This window comes from Tinamus guttatus, unplaced genomic scaffold, assembly GCF_059628265.1.
Source record: "Tinamus guttatus ecotype Peru unplaced genomic scaffold, ASM5962826v1 Tinamus_guttatus_pri_ptg000172l, whole genome shotgun sequence".
NCBI classification, from domain to species: domain Eukaryota; kingdom Metazoa; phylum Chordata; class Aves; order Tinamiformes; family Tinamidae; genus Tinamus; species Tinamus guttatus.
Window position 1 is genome coordinate 597,465 of NW_028288706.1, and position 23,856 is coordinate 621,320.

A 23,856-nucleotide genomic window follows, 5' to 3' on the forward strand; every position below is an offset into this window, starting at 1 on the left:
TATGCATTCTTTTTTACTAAATGGGGAGAGATGAATTGATAACCAGATTTTGCATCTGAATGGCAAAAAGCCCACATTATGACTAGAAGAGAACTGAACATTCACAACTTTATTTATACATCTAAAATAATCACAGTAATATCAAATATTACAAATTTACCAACCATATAGCTGATTTAAAATTTAAATGTACATTATAATATGGATATTGCAATATTAGAAGAAATAATATAATGTCTTTTAAATATTCCAATACCTTATTTTAAAAAAATGCAATTAATTATAGCATGTTATTTCTAGAAAACATAGAGCTTTTCCAGAAAGTAATGCAGACAAACGAATACAAATCTTAGTTGGTTTTTACAAACCTACTGTTAGAAGAAACTCTGTCAGCTTCATGGTATTGTACCCTGATAGCCTAGAACAAAGCACTTGTTCTAGAGCATCAGTCTCTGCAGAGAGACTAGTTGCTCACTTTGAACATGGTGCAGAGTGGCAGTTGGGGTTGAGTTTCTTACTACATCAGAACTGGGTGCGGAAGAGAACTCAAGAGCCAGCTTGATGATCACTTTTTACCAAAGGGTGGCACAGTTTGGTGGACGTAACGATAAAGAGGAAAGTGACAAACTCAACTGGGAGCAACACAGCAATCCTAAAGAATTTGTAATGTTCACAGCTCCTGATCCTTCAAACCGATTGGTAACTGTGCTCAGAGTGGCATCCTTAGGTGTTCTTAAACATCTGTCATTGCCTCTAGTTCCTGTATTTTAGGTATTTCCATATAATAGCCTCTGACCTGATGGTTTTCTTCCTGAAAGTCACATGCACTTGGCACTTGTGAGCCTTATAAACATCATGCCTGATTTTGAGAGTGCTAATGATTTTAATTTCTAAGTTAAGGTACCAGGCAGGTCTTTTTCTCTCATGGCTAAGTATTCAGTGGCCACAAAGCCTCAGGGTTCAGTGTGGATGTTCCTCTGACCACCAATGGGCAGAGCTGGGTGTCCCTGACATAGCACTCTGACCTGGAAATGTCATGGCAAAAATGAGCACAAGCTGAGGAGAAAATAATTTGGGCTGAAGTGTATGTTCTCAGTAGCCCTTCCCAATAAAGCGAGCTAATAGTAGCAGAGGTTGTTAGGGAGCCCAGGTAGCCTTGCCACATTATAACACTCAAGTGGATTTTCAGCACCCTCTGTGGCCTCTGGGTACCCTCCTGTCTGCTAATGGCTTATTCTTATAGCAACAAGACAATCCCAAACCTCAGTTTGAGGATGTAAAAGACATATCTGGGGAAAAAAAAATGCAACTTAGTTCTTCATTCCCTTACTTTACTATTAGCGTGTTGAATTGCACTTTTTGCTCCTGTGTGGATCGTACTTTGGCTTGCAAGGAGATGCAGCTAATTAGAAAGTCCTTGGGGAGGAGGAGATGAATGCAGGTGAAGGGACTAAAGAGAACTGAAATTTAAACTCCAGCTAGAAATTATCACTTATGCAATGAGTTTTCTGCTTTCTCAGATTGCCTGTTTGTTACCTCTAAAGGAAGAATAGTTATCAGTGGTCTCCTGTAGCTTTCTTGAATCATCCTTGGGGAGTGGGAGAAAATTATGCAGACTGGAGGAGTGTGTGTGACTTGTCTTTCCTCTCACACACTCCGTGACTGCTCCAGCTGAACCCCGCGTACAAGTGGCTGTGACGTCCTGTCAGGATTTGGACAATCCGATAGTCTGTGCTGTACAGCAGAGGGGAAGGGCAATATAATATAAAATATATATATATAAAATTATGTGCATTATACATATGTATATAGATGGAGCCCATCCAAATAATAATGGAGAGCCTCTGCCCACAAGAGCGAGCGCTGTGATGTCCTTCAACCCTCAGTTTTAAATGATGCAGATGTTAATGGCGCGTGGCTGCGGTGCGGCCCTGCTCGGCGGCTCCCGCGGCACGGCCGGGCGCTCAGCAGGGCGACTCCACGTAGTCGTTGTCGAGGCCGCGGCGGAAGCGCGCGGTCAGCGTGCGGCTGATGACGATGACGCGCGGCGCCATGCAGTCCTCGCGCCGGTGCAGGATGTTCCAGATGAGGATGGCGGCCGCCAGCGTGGCCAAAAGGCACGCTCCGATGTTCAGGTAGCAGGACCACGAGAGGTTGGTGTACGGGCCGATGCGGTAGAAAGTCACCAGGCCAATAACCAGAACGAAACCTGCAAGGAGGAGGGGACAGACATTTTGTAGTGAGTTATTTCGTATTTCTCCGGTACTGAGACATCTTAGACGATTATTTTTTTTCTTCCCCCGTCCTCTTGTTTCACTAACACAAATGTCATCTTTCTTATTCCCGCTGCCAACATAACGAGCAGGTATATGAATAGTAATAATAATGAAAATCCTTTGTTCAGAAGGAGTTGTTCTTCTGTACTGTAAAATGTTTGTTTAAGGCAGGTCACTGTTATGAACTGCAAATACGATGAATAGCATAATATATGTTATAGAAATAAAAACAACAACAAAAAAGAACAACAACCAAAAAAAAAAAAGGCAGTGAGACCTTATGGCTGCATTTTTTTTCTGTGCTGGAAAAAAAAAGGTGTTACGAGAGAATAAACCAGGCAGGAACAATACTGTGCCACCAGAAGCCATCAGAGCCAAGGTTTCTGTTCCTGCCTAGCCTCGAGCACATTAGTCCTTAACCTTAAGCAGAATATCATAAAAGCTGCTAATCGAGTACTAATGCTGCACTAGCTAGAATTTCCATCCAGATGGTATAATTTGCAAATACTAAAATAAGTTTTGCATGTTCTTTTGGATATACTCCCCTGCTATATAGTAGTGTTCCCTATTTCACAGATGAAGTAACTTCTAGTCACAGAGGAATTCTGTCTTAGACCAAGGAACAGAAACGAAACCCCTCGACTGCCACTTTCTTACCTCAGTGAGACTGCCCTCCTGTTGCAGAAGGCATCAGTAGTTTGTAATTACTTCTCTGTGCTCAGGGCCTTGTATTAGTTTTTCTTCCTATCCCTATTACCCAAGGAACTTGCTTTCAGCTTGTAAAAGCTGAATTTATATTTGTAGATGCAATTAGGTTGAAACAATCATACAACGAGGCAAATATGTCTCACTAACCGGGGAGAGGTTTCCTCCTTGTCCTCCTAACAGTTAACATGTAACTGCTGCTGCGACACCAGAAGCAGCATGGACCGAAGGGCTGGCTGGTGAAGGAAGACGACCAGGCTAAACAGGGGCTGCAAAGGGCCAGAAGGGTCGGTCGGGACCGTCTCCCGCAGCCCGTGGGCGAGGACAGGCCCTTCCTCCCGCAGCGCAAGGTCTGAGCGTGCTGCTTTGGCCACGAGCTGCGCTGTGGGGAGACGCCGTCCCCACGGATGCGGCGTGGGGCTCCGTAAGGAGGCGGGGGACGCGCACGCGATGGGAGTCTCGGTGCTTGCAGACACGCTAGTAGTGTGGTGGGGATGGGATAGACGAAAAGGCTGCACAGATTAAAAAACAGAGTAAGGAGATGAGAAAAAAGTGTCAGAGCTGGGGAGTCAGCCACCACTTAGACATGTCACTTATTCTGAGAGTCAGCATTGAGAAAGACAAGTCCTTATAAATTAGTGTAGAGTGAGTCCTAATTCAGAAAATATCTGGCATCCTCGGCTCTCCTGTGTCTACCTAGGAGGTGACCGGTAATCCCTATAGCTCCTTGCTATCCCTCATCCTCTTAAAGTAGGCTTGTGCTGGAGATGGCAGGTGCCAGAGGTGGCTGGAAGTGAAGCTGACCGTCCTAAGGATATGTGAAGAGGAAGCATGTTCCTCAGAAGGACTAGTTCTTTCTGGCTGCTTTGCCACGCTGTCGTTGCATCTGCTGTGAAGAAACGAGCTCCACTTGTTTTTGAGGCTGATGAATCCGTTGTAAGGGTGGCAATTGAGAGAATGCCTTCATTTTGTCCTTAAGATTCTTATGGACATTGTGAGACCTGGTAGCCATGTCATTGGTTTATTCAAAGATGAGCTACTTTGATGTGGGGGAAAAAATGTAGCCACATGGAGCACATCAACCTAATTGTGCTACGGAAACCACAGGCTGGTGCAATGGTTGTTGGCCCAGGCTCCAAGCTGAGCCCACAGGGTTATTTAGAACTCTGCTTGTGTTCTCCACGTTACCTGAATTGGAGATGGGATCCCACCAGGTCATCATCTAGCATTATTTCTAAATATATGGGTTAAAAAGTTGCTTCTTGTTTTCTGTTGGATAAAATAACTGCGTTCTGATTGAGATGGAAATGTAGTGAAGCTTTTCTGGACAAATTAAGCATAAATCTTCATTTTTTTTTTCAGTAGTCACTGGTGGATAACATGTTTTAGATCAGATTAAGCGTCCCTTTAAAAATACTGCTTCTCAAAGCCAGGCAGATGCTATCTACATCCATGAATGGTGCCAACTGTTGGAGGCAAATTATCTGTGAACGTCTGTGGAAAGAATTGATGCTAAAAATGTTGAAGGAGAGGTCACTGGAGAGAGAGAGAGATCCTGGATTGTCTGTGTAATACATCACTTTCTTCAACTCTCCTCTGAGAGGACTTCATTCCCCATATTTAGAACCAGGAAAACTTCTTTACTCCCATGTTTGTTTTGTACTTCCCAGCTGTGATCCTGTGGGAGCAGCATGTGTCTGTTGCTATGTGTTTATAGAGAAGTTGTATCTCCTCATCTATATATCTGAGGTCTTGAGGTCTTACAACACAAATAAATACCAATTATGCTCTTCTCCTCTCTGGGTTGCAGTGCGCTTTTGAAGGATGACAACTACTACTTTTCCCATATAAAGGCAGGAAACTGAGAGGGAGATTGTTTGTGTTTCCTGTGGCCAGGTTAGGGACTGTTTCTTTTCCTTCTGTTTTCAAACTCCCAGAGGAAGCAGGGCACCGAGGAAGGAATGAGAGAGCCAGCTTACTGATGAGTCCCTTTGGTGCATGACGCCAAATCGTATGAGGTTATTTTTCTGTTCAGACACTCTTCTCTAGTGTATATGCCTTTTCATCGAGATAGAAAGGAAGTGTGATATAAATCACAAAATCTGTCAGAGACTCATTGGTGAGACTTGAAATAGTTCTAACTAATATGCATTTTAAGGCTGGAATTCAATTTGATTGAATTTTGATTTTAAGGAGGAGGAATTCAAGTTCTTGAGATGTGTGTCAAGACTACTTACAACTACTAAAGGGCAGTTGCAAATATTAATAGCTTTTACTCAGCCTGACATTATTTCTTTCAGGCTTTCTTAGCAGAGACAGCTGGGTGCAAGAAGACCAGTTGCAGAGAGTACCATGGTGCGCTATGTTTGTAATAGGTTTTGTTTTTCTTTTCAGTGTTTCCTACAATGGGATGCACAGAACTGGAGACAGCATGATCAGAAGCTAGTTGAACTCAGTAGCAGCCTTTCTACTGGCTTGGGAGCTTTAGTTTATGTTTGAGTTGTTCCTCAGTAGCCCACTTGTGGGGTCACTGCAGATTAAAACACAGCACTTGGAATGACTGCAGATTCAGTGCCAGAGCTGCATAGCTTCCCGTTACTGAACTGTGACTGGTGCCTTCTTCAGTGCAGATTTCCAGGTATTTGTCACTAACATTTGGAAATAGTGGGTGATAGAGCTTCCAGGTTCCTGCCCGAATGTCACATCTGCTGGTGCAAACCTGCTGGGAAAACATCTAGGATTCACAGCCTTTTTGAGAGCTAAATTTCCTGGGCACGAGGCTCTTCATTCTTTGCTCCTTTGGCTAGCGTGAGCAGCCTTACGTATTCTGTATATATGTATTCCATTCCTTTATGGTGCTAGAGAGGTGAATTGCTGCTGCCAAGGTGGCCTTGGCCTCGCGTAGCCGAGCCCTGGGCTCTGCCCCTGCGGTGCAGGGAGGTGGGCACCCGCACAGCTCCCTGCCTTCCCACACTGCAGCCCTTGAGGGCAAAACACAGCATCTCCTTGGAATAGTTTGTGTATTTGCCACGGGCTGGGCAGGACGTGATATTTAAGAGGAGAGAAAAACACGATTGCCTAGTGTTTTGGAAAGGGAAAGCCTAGTGCTTGGGAGAGGTTTCCCAGTGGAGTGATTTCATCGATCCAGCAAGATGGAGCTCAGAAGGTGAGATATTTGTGCTTTGAGGCATGCTGCTTTTCTAAAGATAGCCGTATGTGAAGCCCTCCGCCGCTCGCTTGGGAGGAGAGGTGCTGCGTGTGTGCCACAAGTCTTGTTCGTTCTGCGAGCAGTCCTGCACAGCAGCAGAGACTGCAGCCGACCAGCATGGCAGGGCACCTCCGGGTCATTCACTGGTGCTATTCTGCTGCTGCTCTCTTGGGGAACGTAGATTTTGATTCAGCTGAGGCTCTACTGCATGGCTGTGGCTGAGGAATGGTCTTTTGTGCCGGTTTGGAGGATGCAACATTAGGGCTGGCTTGTTACATAAGTACCATTTGGTTGCTGGTAAGCAAATCCTAGTACATTAATAGGATACTGTCTATATCTGTAATAAACTGAATTGTGACTACTGCTAAAAGAATAAACTGAAGTGTGACTACTGCTTCATTTTCACTAATGCAGGTAAACAAAATATAATAATGGGATCATAACCTCTAAATTTGTTTACTGTGACAGTCATTAGTATTGTATATCCTTGTCTGTTGCTGTTGAACTGCTGCTGTTGCTGAATATTCAGTCAGTGCATCATTTTTTTGTGACTATGGTAGGGAAAAAGAATGCTGTTAAGCTCCTACAGCTGGCTGAATAACGTGGGTATAGCTGACTTTTTACTGCGAACCTGCAGAGTGCAGGGCATTTCCTAGTGGAAAGCAATTAAAATACCTACTTGAATAGTATCCTTTGTAGTCCTTGTTTCTTTTAGGAGGGCTGCAGATGGGAAAAACTCTTTTCTACGTTGAATTTAGTTACAAAAATATTAAATGTTTTGGTCTGGCTTAGTTTCTTTTCTGTTTTGCAGAGATGACAGGGTTGTAGATGCATTGCCATCTTGCCCTACATTAATTTTGTTGGTGGATAGTTAGGCTGGGGAAGAACTGCTTGTCAGTCAAATTCAGGTCACTTTATTGTGCATTGTGCAAAGTCTGCACAGGGGCCAGATCTTTTCTAAAACCCTGATGAGATTACTTAAAAGCACTTGATTTTCCCATAGAGCTGTTGTTTATCTCTAGTTGTTTCCCAACTTTAGCAAAACAAGCCTGCTCGGGGGGGGCTTTTTCCGCTGGGGAAGGAAGCAGATAACAAATTCACTAGGAGGACTTTTGGTTGGGACACCGCGGGCTGTGGCAGTGGGGGCAGCTTGGGAGAATGTTACTTTTTGAACTTGCATTTTGGGGCTGAATGCTGAGCTTCCTGTTGGCTGACAGCTGGCTGTGAGCCCGTGCCACGGCTTTAGCGCTGGAGGAGCTCGCTGGCCCCTTTCTGCTTCCCCAGCTCCCCTGCCTCGGTTTGCCCTCTCCTTTTATTAGCACAGTGCTGATGCAGTCGCAGAACTCTGCATGACGGCATTAGGGGATTGGCAGCCAGACTGGGTTGGGAACAGCGTGGAGTTGCCTCAGGAAATCCAGTCCTGTCCCCTGCTCTGCTGTGCCGGAGCGCAGGCACAGCGGGCTGCTGCTCTGCAGTGAGAAGCCAGCGCAGTAGCTCCGTGCAGGAAAACTATAGTTCTTCTCTGCACAGCCCTTTTCAGGTACCCTTTCCCGCCAGGAAGAGAGAGAAGTAAGAAAAGGGCAGCCTTGCCCAGCAGAACTGCAGATGGGGGGAGTTTTCACCCTCTACCTCCCTGTTGCACTTTTTTCAGAGTCATTTAGCTGTTGCAAGTCACAACCCTGGAGGAGCTGCTTGTAGGAGCTCAGATTTATTTATCAAATACTTGGTTTCTATTTATCATAGATTGCCCAAGTGTGATTGCTACAGAGCTTATAGAAATGCTTAGGTGAACGCCTTTTCCTATGTCTGTTAATATTAAATATTAAATGTAATGCTTCTATACTAGATTCTGGCTCTTTGTAGCACCAGATTGAAAGCCACAGAAGGATTTTATTGTGTTTATAATGTCAGAAAGTCTTGAGTAGCTTTTGAGTTTTCACCTTGGTATTGCTAAATACAATAAAAATTCCCTTTGAGGATGTGGAGTAGAACACGATACCTAGAATGAAGCAAACTGGGAGTAACAAAGATCCTTGAGAGCAATAAGGCTCTCTTCCTTTGCTTTTCATCACAGAATTACAGCAGATTCTGTGTGTTAGGCTGTTTTTTCGCATTTGTCAATCCCTCTTTGTCCTTAACCTGATAAGGTTGGGAGCGTTAGTGCAAGGCAGTGATTTCTACCTTATATTGGCAGTAATCCTCCACGGGGGCGCAGAGCCCTGCGGACATGTTCGGTTTGCTCTCAGACAACTTGCTGTTGGTGATTTCCCCAGAAACGAGGCTGCTCCTTGAGCAGAAAGCTCAATAGCATTTCCTGTGAGGTGGCCGTAACTGCTGTTTGCCTCAGATGAACGCGCGGGCACTGCGAGCGACCTGAACTTGGCACTTCTGGCCCCGTGCAGGGGTGCCAGCGTGCCTGAAATCTCTGCTGTCCTCTGCAGTTGGGCCGGGCACAGGCGAGAAGCTTTGGCTGGAGTGAAGGCGCCCGGCGGGAACGGCTGTGGCTGGTTTAACTTGGAAAATCAGTGAGAGCAGCTCATGCTTCAAGTGCTCTGTCTTTCTTATATCCTGATGCATCAAACACTAATAGTTACATAGTTTTTCAGCTTTAGCTTGAGACTTTTTTAAGGACGTATCACTTACTTGCACAAGTGGCATTTACCTGGTTCAATACCTGTTGCGCAGCGTAATTGTAATCAGAGCTCTTGACATTGAGGTGCTGTTACAAACTGCCAGCTGCTCGTGTGTGCATTTAGACATGGAGAGTATCCGCGGGTCTCCCTGCTGTGGCTCTGCCAGTCGAAGAGCGCGATCCCTTCCTGAGAGCGGCGGCCCTTTCCAGCGAGCCGCTTTGGCAGCTTGCGGGAGCTGTGTCACTGCAACGAGCACGACCAGCCTACGCAACTTAAGACCTTGGCAATGGCAGTTCATTGTGCAGAAAGCGAGGTCACTCTGGTGCGGTTTGTAGTCCAGGTAAAGAACACACAGGTTTGGCACGGGGGTGAAGTAAAAGGTGTGAAACAACAAAACCATGTACCGCAAATCATCCAGTTAAATTCCGTCTTCTTTCACGATTTTTAGATGACTTGCAGCGTGTCGGTGATGTGCTTCCTTTTCAGGAAGCACTAGGTTTACAGCTCAGTAAGAGCACGTCTTGGAACAAATGTGCCTTGGGTGTCACGGAGGAAAGCGGTGGAAGGAAGTAATACAGAAAACAGGGTCACATTTCTATCATGACCATCCTGAGTTTTTCTCTCCAGTGACTGCCCTGCTCTTCTGTTCCGCATTAAGATTGTCTAGAGATCAACAGATCCAAAGTTGTAGTACTCAGAAAGAAGAGAGGGTAAGTGCTCTAACAGTTACTTGTTTTAGATTTTACAGTGCTGGGATCCTATGGCCTTGGGTTTCCTGTGATGCATTAGGGATCTGGAGTGAAATACGCTCTCAGCAAAAATACACGGTAGAGAAAGTTTGGATGCAAGGCTTGAAATTCAAGAGAAGTAAAATGGCAGTTTATATGGTTGTAAATGACAAGCACAGCAGGGACACAAAACTTCCTCTTAGTGTTCAGGATATTATATATTAAAAGAATGTAATGCTGAAAAGTATTTGGAAAGGATATTAACTGTTATTCCTGAGGTTTATAGCAATCTTCAATCCTGAAACTAGGATGAGACGTAATGTGAGGAATATTATATCCCACATCTTCCCTGTTATGTTTCTAACATTTCCCCCTTCAAATCTCTGGTATTTACCATGGTTCAGGGTAGGGCATGTGGCTCTAACCCCTTTGGTCTGATCTAGCCTGGCAGGTTGCTGCTTTTAGTGGCTCAGGCTTCTCTGAATTCCTCTCTACCCCCTGTCCTGTGACTATGGACTTCCCTCTGCTGATTGCTCTTCTGCAGGGCTCTGTTATTCATCCAGAAGTCAACGTACTAAGTCTGGAGCCTTTCCCAGGGGTGGGAGGGGGAAGGATAAATCCTCTGGGATAATTCTTGGCACATTGACACGCAATTCCCCATGCAACGGTGGCTCCCGTTTGCCATGTTCCCTTCCCAAAGCCAACAGCCAGCTTTGCTGTGGACGGGACCCGCAAGGCCGGGAGGCTTTGGAGCTGTGCGGATCCTGTTGCAGTCCCTGGAGCAGCAGTGTTTCCTCTCTCCTTTCCCTCCTCGCTCCTTCCTGGGGCTTCAGTCTCTGGGAGCGCCCTGTCCTTTCCAAATGATAGTCGAATGCTTGTGCAGGTGGCAGAAGCGCAAGGAAAACCAGCGGTGCCCAGAGCCTTGGCGGGCTCTGGCAAGACCAGAGATGGTCATTTTAAAATTTGATAGGGTTGGAAGTACAATAACTTCAAATAAGGACTTCTGTTCCTGCCTCAGGACTATAGTGAGACGCGCATGTCTCTGATGATAAAAATAAGCAAGTTGTTGGTCAGCATTGCAATATGGAGACTTAACCTCAAGGCTTCCCCTGCCATTTTACATATTAGGCTGCCAGTGACCTGTGCTCATCTCTTCAGCACTGGTTGACATACGGCAGGAGAAACCTGTGCTGGCAGGAGAGGGGACATGGTTCAAGATTTCTCTTTCCTTAAGTTTCCTACAGAGAGAGAAATTGCAGAACAATTCCTCAGAGTGTTCGGATTTTGAAAAAGAGAAGATCGGGACATGGGTGCCTCCGTTCTCAGTGTGTGACAGGATAGCTTGTTGGAAAGTGCAATAAGTAAATAGCGAGCGCTAAGGAAATGTTTAACAAGATCTAAGGATGTTGCTTCTTAAACATTGCTCCTTTCACCCAGATGGTCTGTCTAGACTAAAATGCATTGGCTTTAACCAATGCATTAAAAACCCTTAAATATCCTAAATAAAACATATATTAAGGCAATGAGATGGACCAGGACTCTCGTGTTGCTCAGTGCAAGGCTGCAAATCTGATTGCAGAGCAGGAACGATCAGTAAAAGGGCCGTGGAGGGGAGGGTCCCGCGCGGCCGCCGCAGGGCAGCGCCGCGGTTCCTGCGGCCCCCGCGCGTCTCTGGGTAGCGCCAGGCAGGGGAATTGGTTTGACAGCCTCTGCGGCCGGTGCTGCTAGGGCTGTGCTCGTCCTGCGGGCTCTGGCTCTCCCCTCTGCCCCGCCAGCGCTGGGGATTTCAAGGTTCAGTTGCATAACAGGTAATAGCAGGCATTTCCTCCTCCCGGCCGGGATATCCTGGCGCCCTTCAGTCTCTCTCGGACTGTGTTTAAAACAGCCTCCAGCACAGGAAAAAAAAAGAAAAAAAAAAAGTCCAGTCTAAAATTAGCAGCCCTGATAGAAGAAAGGCCCACGGTCGTCCCCTGTGCTGTTTGTCAATGAAACAACAAACCCGCGCAGGGCCGGCGGGCGCTTCCGCCCCGTGAGACACGGGCGCGCGGCGGAGGGCGGCGAGGGCCGGAGGGCTCTGCCATCCCCGTGGCCCTGCGTCTCGGTGCCGTTCGCCTTGCTGGGTGCTGCTGCCGTGCACCCCTGTGCACGTGAGCTGTGCTACTGTCTCATCCTGCAGCACTGCAAACCGGGGCCCTTCTATGCCATTCTAAATATCCTGACTTTTAAAAATCAAAATAACAACAACAAAAAAAGTTATTTTAGTATAGCCTGTTGGTTATAATAATAATAATGTATTTTGAAGCTGATCTTGTAAGGTCTGAATCAGTCTGAATATGACACTCCACAACTGACAGTTTCACACATAGATATTTTATAGGATTGGCCACCTGGCCTGATAAATACCTTGTGGCTCAGAAGCATGCATGCCTTTCTGTAAATCATGATTATGGTCTCTAAATCATAAATCAATCTAAAAATGTTTCGTTTGGGGTCAGTTCATTTGCTCTGCAATCAAGATAAAGCTGTTTCTTCCTTTCCTTGCTCCATTCTGCACTCTTCGATCATGAGAGCTACTGGGGGAGTTTTATTTATTTATAGCCAGCATCATTTCCAAGTCGTTCACTGGCATTTCATTTGCTAGTTTTTAATCCATGCATCAGAATCCAGCTCATCTCCATGGAGTAAGATTTATCCATCTCAAAATTGTGTAATGTTGTTTCAGTAGGACTTCAGAAATGTGTGCAGCTCTTCTGCTGTGCTTTCAGACACTTCCTTTGGTACGTTTTGGCCTCCTAAATCCTGGGTTAAAATTACATCCAGTTTCTTTCTTTCACGTTTTCCTTCCTGGATTCTGAGGAAATAATAACGGCTTGTGTTCCTTGGTTGGCAGAAGACTCCTCCTGATATATCCAAGAGAAAAGTCTCTATTCATGTACACCCAGATGCTGCAGAATCTTGTGGGGAGAGCTTTTAAGAGGCAATAAACTTATCTGTAGGCCTTTTTGCTGCCACCCTTTGCCACCTGAAACACTCCTAAGGTAGGAAACTTGGATTTCATAGGCACTTCTCTCTCCATCCATAAAAAGAAATGTACTTACTCGCAAGCTGGAAGACGGCGGCGATGGCCTCCTCCCACCACTGGGTGTCCTGGGAAACGAGGGGCAGCTCCAGCAGGCCGAGGCCGAAGAGGATCTGGCCGGCGGCGAGGGCCACGCTGGCGATGAGGTTGCAGGCACGCATCATGTCGAACTGCACTGCGGACAGGGCACCGCGGTCAGAGCGCGCCGCGCGGCTCCCCTCGCACTCGCACTCACACTCACGCTCAACCGCGCCGCAAGGAGGCTGCGTTCCCGGCCGTAGCGCGGGCAGCAGCGCGGGGCAGCGGTGCTCCGCTCGTCTGCGCAACGAGTTTGCCATCGTTTCCATAGGTATAAGCAAGCACATAATAAGTTCTTGTGCAGTAAATATAAAGTCAAGCACAGAAATAATTACAGGAATAAGTAGAGAAACTAATAAATTATGTCCCCTCCCCCCAGCTGGCTGCTGAATGGAATATATTCGTTGCAGTTCGATAGTTTTAGTCAGATTTCTTTCCCTTGCTTTTCCTGTTAACCTGAGGGATGTCCTGTTTTCCTTCTCTTCCTTCCTCTGCAGCTAAAGGTGGGTGCTGGGGACAGCACAGGGCCAGTCCAGCCTCTCCTGCTAACGTGTTGCTGCTGCTCTGAAACAGAGGCAGCCCAGAGTGCAAGGGGGCAGGGAGGAGAGTGAATGTTCAAGAGGGACTTCGCTAGTTATGAATGAGCTTGGGAAGTCAACCAGAGTTTTATTATTTTTATTTTATTTTTCCTGGAAAATTCTTATCAGAGGATTAATTGTCAGCCAGATTGCTTTATCTAGGGCTTTTTTTGGATGTCTTTTTTTTTTTCTTGGCAGCAGAAATGCAGGATTTCAGTGTACCCTGATGTCCCAGTGTATTTTTCCATTCTAACACATCTCTTAAAGGTATCTGATGTTCCTGCTCAGTGCTGCCGTGCAGGAAGACTGAGTGTATTTTGTTGGGCTAGCTCATTTTTGTCTCAGAGAGAGGCATTTTCCTGCAACAGTCCATGAATGACAGAAGAACTGAAGTCTAAGAAATAAATTCCTGGTCTTCCAAGGAGACTGTTAGAAAGCATGGAACACAAACCTTGATACTAGCAAGCAAGAGCAAACTTCCTTGCAGTCAGTCAGGTCTGGTGAAGCAAGCCATAAAAATGCATCAAGCCATTCTTTCCTCTTCTCTCAAAAATGTTTAGCCTTTTTGTTTTTAGTTTCCAAGTTACTTCTACAGCATTGAGAGAATTTAGGCGTCTTGCCACGTTGAGCATTTATAGGTAGCAAAGCATGTTGGCTGACACTAAAATAATGTTCTCATATTGTTGAGCTTAGTAAATATTTGCAAAGCTTTGAGCATTCATGTGTTTTTCTACTTAAATACTTCTATAGGACTTTGAGGACTGATAGATTCTGAAGAAATAGCCATGGCTTTGAAACAAGATACATATGAGAAGCTACAGGCTTGCAGCCTTTATTATAAAAGTACTTTTATTCATCTATAAGACTGTCTGTAGTGCAAAACCAAGCAGGTTTACAGCTGTAACAAATTTTGTCTGGCAGCCAGTACCATCCAGATGCTCTGTAAATGCCCCAGATCTCATCCCTGAAATATTTAAAACCCATTGGCATAGCAACACTGCTTTTTTTTTTATTGCTTAACTGTATTAAAAACTCTGCTGCCTTTGCCATAGAGATTATTACAGCCAGGATACTGAAAATAACAAGTTTATGACTATAGCCCCACTGAAAGCCAGCAGAGTTTGTAATAACTTAGCCTTTAAATAAAGGTTCCTTGATCGCTGATCTCTTGTGGATGGAGAGTGCAGCAGAATTTATACATGGACATACAATCTAGAACATCTTTATTGCTATTACTTGGAGTAACTGCAAACTTGGGGACACTTATTCCCCTAAGATAATATCTGTTGTTCAGAGGGATCTAGAAAGGCAGCTGCTATTTGACAAAACTACTTTTAACCCCAAAGAAGGTGACATGGTTCAGGATGGATCTGCAACAGGCTGCTGATGAGAGAGAGTAGAATAGGGAGGAATCCCTTGGCATAGTTTCATGACATCAGGACAGTGATGTCTATGGAATAAGCTGGGACAAGATGCTCGGATGGGTTACATCCCCTTTTATAGCTAGCATTAATTTAGAAGGATGTTTTGACTGTTTTCAAACATTTCTGCTTCATTCCTAGTAGCTACGCTCCCCCATCGCCGTTGCCAGCTCCACCAGGTTTGCAGACTGGTTTAGCCCCAGTGTGTGAAACATGAGGTGCGTGAGGGCTGTAACAGCTGTGTCCCAGATGTGCTGGTGTTCAGGTTAACCCTTAGCTTCTAGAACTTGGTGTCTCAGTCTGTCCTGCTGACACTGGTGGCCACCAAATGAGATTTGAACTTGTTGCACCTCTGAAGTCTCGCTGCCAAAAGCAATTCCTGCAGCTAGGGGTGGGTGTTGTGGGTGACTGGTGCCTGGAGTTGTAGTCAAGCAGGGAACTAAAAACTCCTTGTTAATGAGCAACGAGGGAGCCACACTGGCTGCCCAGGAGGGTTCATTCCTTCTGAGATGGGGAAAGGAGCACAGGCCAGCCAAAATTTGAAGCAGCTGTTGTTGTGCAGTATAAAACAGACAAATATAAAAGCCCAATTTCTTTAGCTCTATCCATTTGGAAGACCAGCTCAAGCCTAGTTTACTTTGAGAAGGATTTAATCAGGAACAGGGAATCCAACTGGGCAGCTCGGGGCACTGCCTAACGAGTTCTGCTTCGTTTAAAGCACAGTGATCAGTCAAGGGTCAAAACCCAAGCTCCAGGGATGAGACCAATTCAAATTCCTTGTTGCCTTACTCATTTCCTAGACCAGATGTATCCATCTGGATTGGAAACGTTGATTTGATTTTGTTATTTGCAAGCAGCTATTTTGCTCTATTATGTTATATGATAGCCCCGGGGTGGTTTGCGCTTTGGAAAAAGTAGGTTAGTCAAATGAGAGAGTAATCTATGGTGTTTTGTAGTAATGAGGAAGGATGATTTCACTGAAAAGAAAATCAAATTGTGCTAATTGCTTAAAATGTGAGGTTTTCTTCCCAAACTGCCTGACACATTTAGGGAAATGCAAAATCATAGGCTGGAATCAAAGCTTTTGACGGACCAAAGCACAAAGTGTGTGTGGAGAACACTTCACAGCTTGTGCTATTTTAGTCTTTGCTCAAAACGTTCCCTGAGAAGGAGCTCTGCTTTGGCGAGCACAGAGCGAGCGCAACCATCAGCGCGGGCGCCCGTGCACCAGGAGCGAATCCAGAAAAGCCTATCAAAAGAATTAGAAAAGTCTTTGGAACTGGATGGGCTGGCATTCATTTTTCTCAGCTGAAGCTTTTTTTTTAAAGGAAATTCCTCTAGTCAAGCTGGTATTGATCAAGCGTTACACTATCGTTGTGTTTATCTTCAGTTTTCTTTTAAAACCAAATGTTTCCCTTTCTGGTTTCTATTTAAAAATTATTTCAACCAATTAGCATTGTACCTTTTCATCCTTTTTTTTTCTTTTTAATTACTCAGTTATTAACTTTAAAAAATTGTTAGTATAAAAAGGCAGAGGTTATAGGAGGGAATTCAATGGTTGCTATGTCTGAGATGAAAGGAATTTGAAAGAAAAGGGATTTCTACCATTGGTGACCTTTCCTTTTTATGATCCTTGGGTTTATTTATTGGTTACTTATTTATTGAAACTCTGAATCTACACACTGAGGTATCATTCTTACCAATACTAAGTGTTCTCGTATAGCTTGATGTTGGAGAGAAGAAGTGACTGCATGCCTTGCCTTTCTGAATGACCTATAGATTTTTCTAAACATTTATTAGTGAAGTTGGTAATGCTTCAACAGGCTTATAATCTCTTATATAATCCTTCAACAGCTTCATTTGCTAGGCTTGGGTAGGAAACGTCTTTGGGGATTGGGTGTCTGTGGCCTGAGACCATATTCTTCTGCTACAATTTAATCCAAGCAGGTTCAGTAAGTCAGTTTTCTCTATTATAATCTATCGCCATACGTGTTTTTCATCTGTAACTTGACATCTTGATAAGGTGTTACCTTGAGGTAAGGTATAAATCTCTTGTTTTTTCTATAAAAATTAGTTTGGGCCAGTTCTGAGCCCCTGCTGTGAGTGCCTGGTGATCTCCCGTGCCTGACGCAGTTGTTAAGTTGGGTAGAAAGTAACAGTGATGGCTCTGCGTAAAGCTCGGGGTGTGACGCCTGCCCGTGATTCAGGCCGGGGTAGTGCGTGGCCTCTGTGCAATGAAGTTCTGCTTTTTCTGTCGTTTTGAAAAATCCACTTTAGGGGGACTGCAGAAATGCAAGGCATTTGAACATGAGGAAAAGCCAAAAAAATATATTTTACTTGAAGAGGCCTATACGGTTTTAATTTGTGGGAGCTCCATGAACTAGTGCACGAGCTGGAGCGGGGTCGTGCGCCTGGCTCTCCGCTTGTGCTGTGTCCCGCTTGGGGTTTGGCCGTTAATAAAGCTGAATCCGTCCGGGAGAAGTGAACTTGGGCTTATTTTAGAAGCAGCTCTCCTGTATAATTCCTGCCTTGAACACCAAGACCACTATGAAAATGCTAGGCATCCTGAGAAATGTTTCTTAACATAACTGTGAGTCTACAATCTAACATTAAGGGGCAGTTTGATCCCACTTCAGCTCTGGTTTAGCTCCCAAAGACTGAATGTCCTGCAGCTGCTAGGTAGGAAAAAGAGCAGTTTGGCGACTGTTGGACAATGTAAGCAGAGAGGCCCTGGCTACGCTGAGGGCTCCGGCTGCGTCGTGCGAGCGAGCGCCTCAGGCGAGGGCTGAGCGCTGCGATGAGCCGCGGGGCGCCGCTTCGGGCGGGGCCAAGGCAGAGCTGTGGAGAACCTGGAGCAGCACTGGCAGCTCCATAGGAATGGGAAGGAAGGATGTAAGATTATTGTGTTTCTCCAGAGCACTCTGATGTTGTGGATGAAGTGTACAGGGGCCATGTATTGAGCAGAAGTCACCCTATGAGCTCATTTACTAACTGAGGCAGAGATCGGGTGGGAAAAGGGCTTATTAGGAAGTGTGTGGCAATGCTTTGGTTTCAAGTGCTGAGCTTGAAATTTAGTACTCAAGTATTTAATATGAAAGGCAGACAGACCTGACCGGAGGGAGAGAAACCAAATGTGATTTTACTTATTTACAGCATAGTAGAATGCTAGTTCGTGTTAAAATGAACATTCACTCTCAGCTGAAGAACAGGCCTCTTGCCTCTGCTGTGATCCACTAGTGCTTCAATCACAGACTCACAGAATGGCTGAGGCTGGAAGGGACCCCTGGAGATCATCCAGTCCAACCCCTGCTCCAGCAGGGACACCCAGAGCAGGGGCACAGGGCGGCAGCCAGGCAGGTTGGAAGATCTCCAGAGAAGGAGCCTCCACAGCCTCTCTGGGCAGCCTGTGCCAGGGCTCTGGCACCCTCACAGGAAAGAAGTTCTTTCTCACAGGGAGGTGGAACTGTCTCGGTTTTGATTTTTACCCATTACCCCTTGTCCTGTCACTGGCCACCACAGAGAACTGCATTGCACTGATTGCATCAAATTATTGCACTGAAAACATTGCAAATCATTGATTTGAATGTTGATCTATGGTTAGAAAGGGCATCACAAGCCCAGAGCTACCGACTGAGCTGACTCTGTCTGAGCCTGAACAGTTTCCTGGGCAGAAGCTCCCCCAGATCCAGTAGGGCTTCTCTTGGTCTGTATATGTGGAACAAGGGGTATGTGTCTGTACCATGCTCAGCTGTTGGCTGGATGGGCGTTTACATTTGGTCCCTGTGGAAGCCCTCAAGACAAGTTCTGCTACCCAGGCACCGAGTGCATTTCTGCTTTGACCCACGCGCTTTTTGGGAGGGTTAGGAGAGGCACGCAAGAGCCCAACCATGTGGCATATCCACAGTGTAACAGCAGCTCTGCAACCAAATCTCTGTGACTTGGACAAGAGTCTTTGTCCTCATTCCAGTTGCTGTGAGCATTAAGTTAACGAACTAGATTGTTTCTAAAGGGAGGTGGAGACCTGCCAGCTGAGTTCCCAGCAAGAGAAATACATGCCATGATAAGGCTTTAAATTTATATCATTTAGTGGCATGTGAATGTTAGAAATATTTGGATGGTAATCCTTATAACCGAGCTCCGCTTCTGAGTATAAAGATTTCAGATGTGCTTGTTCACTGCTACTAGCAGGGATCTTTTTCACCCTTCATTATTCTACTGCAGCACTTGTTGGACTCCAAATATGACTCCTCAATCCAGCTTAAATTACCAAGGAAAAAAATAACCCTCCCTTCCAAACCCGGTGTCTTCATGGTGTGTTAGCCATGGAATCACACCGAAGCTCAGAAGGGCTAAGTTTGGAAGGGGTCTCAGGAGACCATCCGGTCCGTCCCTCTGCTCAAGCAAGGTCACCTCAGCCTTGGAATAGCCCCAAGGAAGGAGGATGCTCCATAACCTCTCTCTTCCAGTGCTTGGGCACTGGAATCATTTGAAGGGGCTCACAGAAGCTTTCTGGCAAAAGAGGTAGTTGAAAGAGGGGTAGGTACAGGGCTGAATGGCAAGAAAGGGAAGGAAGAAGTGGATAAAAACAGGAGTGGAAAGTCTCTAGGTGCTTCAGTCAGCGCTGCTACATTGACTTGCGCTCCCTATGGAGATGCTTCCCTGGAGTGAGGAATATGTTACTCTATAAGTAAGTATTTTAAATAGGTAAGGGGAGAAATTGATTGTGCAAGAAGCAAGTATCAGAAAAAATGTGTGATTAAAGTGGTGGTGGTGAAGGTTATTAGGTTAATAATCTGCTGAATTAATAAGCCTGTCTTAATTGCTTGTTCCACTGCTTATTATTTCCTGTATGTTTGGCTGTATTTTTACTTAAACATTTCCACTCATAGAAACAAGACTATCCAGCACATACAGGAGTCCTCCCTCAGGAGCCTTTAACATGATTTTTCTAAATTAAGACCTGGATGCACAGATTTGCTGGTTCATATGGTTTATTCCTGTCCCTGGACTTCATTTTTTTTCTATTTCTAACCCTTTCTACCCACAAGCACCTCTTTACTAGGGCATGTGTGACTTCCCCTTGTCTTTTATGGTCTTTGGAGTTCACCCCAGGGTTGCTTTCCTGGCTCCTCAACAGCCTTGATGCATCTGGTGATTTGAATGCAAAATGACGGAGCTCTCCTCTTGCTCCAGTCATTCGTAGCATGATGGGAAAATTCATGTCCATGTCTTGTTAGTGAGGAGTTTGTTCAGAGAAGTGTTTTGCTGTGGAATTTGCTCTTCCAGAGAGATGTTTGGTGGATGTGCTCTGTGACTTTTCCCATTCACCCACTCTGTGACCTTGACAGATCATTTTCTTTGGTATTTTCCCCCCATATGTGCAAGACTTCAAGTATTATTTGTTTGAAATTCCTGTGGTTTAGTTCAAGCATATGCAAGTCCTGACACATTGACCTACTTGCATATTTTTGGTGTGAATCATGTTCTTTGAGTTGTGTGCGTGATGCGAGGGGACCGGGGCCCTGCTTTCATTTTGCCCCTTCTATGCACGAGCGAGAGTGTAGCGGTGCATTCAGTTGGTTATTATTTACGTACTGCTAATGCAGAAATTGTCAGTATATGGAAAAGCTGCTTCTCCAAGGTTTTAGTTTTTCTTTTGAACTGTAAGATAAGCTTTCCTCTGGATAAATGTACATACATGCATATCTATATATACATATATAGGTGTGTGAATGTGTGTGTGTGTGGAAGTAAACATACATTTTTGAGTGGTGTTGTAACTTTTCTTGCGTTGCTGCTGCAAGAGCACGTTTTCTGCTTGTTCTTCAAATGGCAAGGCAATGTTTTCACAATCATATGCAAAATATTATAGGGTAGCTCATCTCTTCAAGGAATTAACTTATTTTAGAAAGTTTTATATATATAGTATGCATATATATATACACACACACACACACTCCCACACGTATATATGTTTGTATAGTTGTGATTATCTATAACTGACAGGTGTGGATTGCATTACACCTTATTAAAATAACACATGATTTCTTATTAGAGAAATTTTTTACAATGATAAAAATCTGGATGCAGAATCTGGCCCATAATAACTGAGAGTAAAATGAGACGGAAATACATCCGTCTGAAAAGCAAGCACAACAGATTGGTTGCATCAGTAGTTTCTCATGTAGGGGTAAAGTTTTACTTTAAATGGCTTCCAAAGACTCAAACTTCGCCTTTTTTTCTTGCTATATGCACATGTAAAATAGTGAATAGGTGCTTTATTCATACACAAATTGAGCCATCAGGCCTCAAGGTCCTTCTTTAAACTTTTTTTTTTAAGCATGTTTGTTAGCTAAAATAATTTTCGGGGGAACGTGCTCATACTATAACTCTTACTTCGAATTTTTAGCATTTTCCATTACTTTTTGCTTCTGTTTGTAAGAAATTGCTGCCCGTGCAATTCTGCTAGAAAACTGATAGCTCTGTGCCAATCTTTATAGCACCACCCGTCTGCTGAACGATGCATAGCAAGAAATACCCATGAGCTTGCAGGCATAAAACACACAGCAGGAGCCAAATTCAATATGCAGGAGGTCATTCCAGCTGCTGAATGCAGAGCATGTGCTTTTAAAATCCTGAATGGTGTGCACATTTTTTTGAGGTTAGAACATGGTTTATAAATACTGATCGGGGCAGTGATATACCCCAATTATCATTTACTCCAATGATAAAATTACAGATATGCATTGAGGGACTTTTTCAATGGCCTCATCATTTTTATAACTATTTATCAATAAAAATTCTTTCAAAAAAAAAAAAAGGAAAATCAGGTCTAAGGACTTTAGAACATTTTGGAAGATTTCTATTTGTGGTTTACCCAAAACTACTACTACTACTACCACCGCTGCTACTACTATTAGCTCATGTGCAGAAAATTATTGCATGCTTTTTTGGGAAAAGAATGATATGGCATGGGTCCACAGCAAGGCATTTTTTTGGAAAGAAATTTCTCTTTTCTTTCTTCCTTTGGGTCACGTGTGAGAGGCCTTGAGGAGGAACGGAACAATTCACTCTCCTCATTTCAAACCCATGACAAAACTCTATGTAAAATCACATTACTAGTGTGACTTTTCTGAGGACTCACTGATAGAGTGAATGATTTTTGAGTGAAATTCATTTGAGTGAATGAGTGAAGCCCAAGGCACTGCTGCTCCAAGCCTCTGTCCCTACCATCCCAATACCCCCAATTTTTCAGCTTATAGCTCAGTTCAAACTATATGTGTTTTTCCGATGCTCAGAATCTCTGAATTTGCAAAATAAGAAGGATGCTGTGGCTAAGGAGTCCCCATTGCCCACGCAGAGCACACAACGGGCGACTAGTGTGCATGCATTTGAGGCTCAGCTCAGTGTATACTTGTGTTTGCCCCAAACGCTGCTGTCTTCTTCCTCCCTAGCACGTCCAAAAAGAGAGAGAAATAATCTAGCATAGTATCAGAACCACATTGTTGCTGCTTTTGGATTTTTAGTGTTTGAAGCGACTGGAGTTAGGGGGTCGCTGTACTGAGAAGGAAGATCTAAGCTTATGGTAGGAGCCTGGGAGGAGGGAAAGGAGAACAGGAGATTCCTCTGCGCTTTAGGGCTACAAGTCACAGGTGTGTTTTTCAGAGCACATCTTTCTGCCTGCTGTACAAAATGGACCGTGCAATTGAGAACACGTCTTTGCGAGAGGGAGGGGAATTCGGTTTATCTGGGGCACCTAGTCATTCTGACATCCCCAGGTTTGTTTATCTGGGGATGGAGCTTTACGGATGTTGTGAATCAGCCTTTCAGCTGGGATTCCAGGGGGGGCAAAGCCCCTCCTCGTGTTGCTTCCCGCGGCCGCGTGGGTGACAACGGCTGCACTTACGTTTGACGGTGCTGCGGGACTCCTGGAAGCCGGCGGACTCGGAGCCCCAGCCCAGGCCCTCGCACTCGCGCTCCTCCCCGTGCCCGTGCTGGGCACCCGTGCCCGCTCGGCCCTTCTCCACCAGCCAGCACATCTTCCAGAGCCCCACGCTGCGCTTGCGCCCATCCTCCAGCGTCTGGTACACCCAGTTGGGAGTGAAGGCAGCCGCGTTGTTGAGAATGAGCGAGACCAGGGCTACCAACACAGCTGTGGCTACCAGTTTCTGGACAGTCATATCTGACTGTCAGCTCGCTGCCGTGCGTGTGCACAGAAGACGCGAGGTCTCAGTCAGCTGCGGCACATGGAAGTCGGGCCCGGCTTCGCTGCGGTGTTATGGGCGGCTAGAGGACATCACCGTTCATTCTCAACGTCGGCTCCCGAGGCGCTTCCGATCAAGCAAATGAGACTATGGAGAGGTAGGTGGGAGAAATCCATAAAACACGGATGCCAAGAAGCTCTCCGGGCAGCTCTGCCCTTCGCGGCTTCAGCTTATCCGCCTTCTTGCACTTTGATGAGCAACGCCAGCCCGGTGATGAACTGCGTGACGGGGAGGTCCATTCCTTGGGACACGAGGTGCAGCCAGAAAGACTCCGGTCCCGCGGCGGGAGGGCCCGAGCAGCCGTCGGGACGCAAGCGGGCGCAATGCTGGCCAGCGGCGTGCGGCTTGGCGGCGACCGGCGGCGCCCGCAGCCTCCTCGGGGGCAGCCTTCAGAAAAGTGCCCACACGCCGAGCATGGTCATCCTCAAAGCTGAGCCAAACGCTGCTCTTTTCATCCCCCAAAGGCACCCACGGAGCTCAGGGTCTCTTGAGGAATTTGCTGTGTCCCGTTCCCAATGTGCGAGCCGTGAGTGGCAGCGACCGGAGCGCAGAGACTGCTGTGAGGAAAAGGGTTTTCTGGCCCCCCTCCTCTGTCTCTCCACACAGAGGAAATGGCTGTTTTTTGCGTCTGTTTTTGGTGAGCCTCAGGGCGTAGCCGGCTGCAACAAACAGAGCCCGCTGCCGCAGCAGTCAAACATGAACAGGATGTGTTTCCTGAAAGGAAAAGGCAATGGAGACTTCTAAAGTTGGACCTCCTCCCTGGCCGAGCCCCCCCTCCCGTCTCCCTCCTCCCACCCAGCCGCGGGCGAGCGGAGCTGGAGCTGCCACGGCCGCAGCGCCCACGACCGGGACCACGACCGGCCTCCCACGTCGGGGGAAAAACTCC

At 45.8% G+C, this 23,856-nt stretch overlaps 2 protein-coding genes across 3 annotated transcripts in view; one reads left to right on the top strand and one right to left on the bottom strand.

Annotated features, from left to right (window-relative positions):
- The window catches only part of IFT140 (intraflagellar transport 140), a 58,777-nt gene that overhangs the window by 19,835 nt on the left and 15,086 nt on the right, over nucleotides 1–23,856 (top strand). The window lies entirely within an intron of this gene.
- TMEM204 (transmembrane protein 204) lies at nucleotides 1,961–23,265 on the bottom strand. The gene is made up of 3 exons (XM_010226278.2): nucleotides 22,613–23,265; nucleotides 12,649–12,804; nucleotides 1,961–2,209 (listed from the first exon to the last, which is right to left on the bottom strand). Exons 1-3 carry the CDS (start codon nucleotides 22,884–22,886, stop codon nucleotides 1,965–1,967), a joined length of 675 nt encoding a protein of 224 aa, XP_010224580.2. The 5' UTR covers nucleotides 22,887–23,265; the 3' UTR covers nucleotides 1,961–1,964.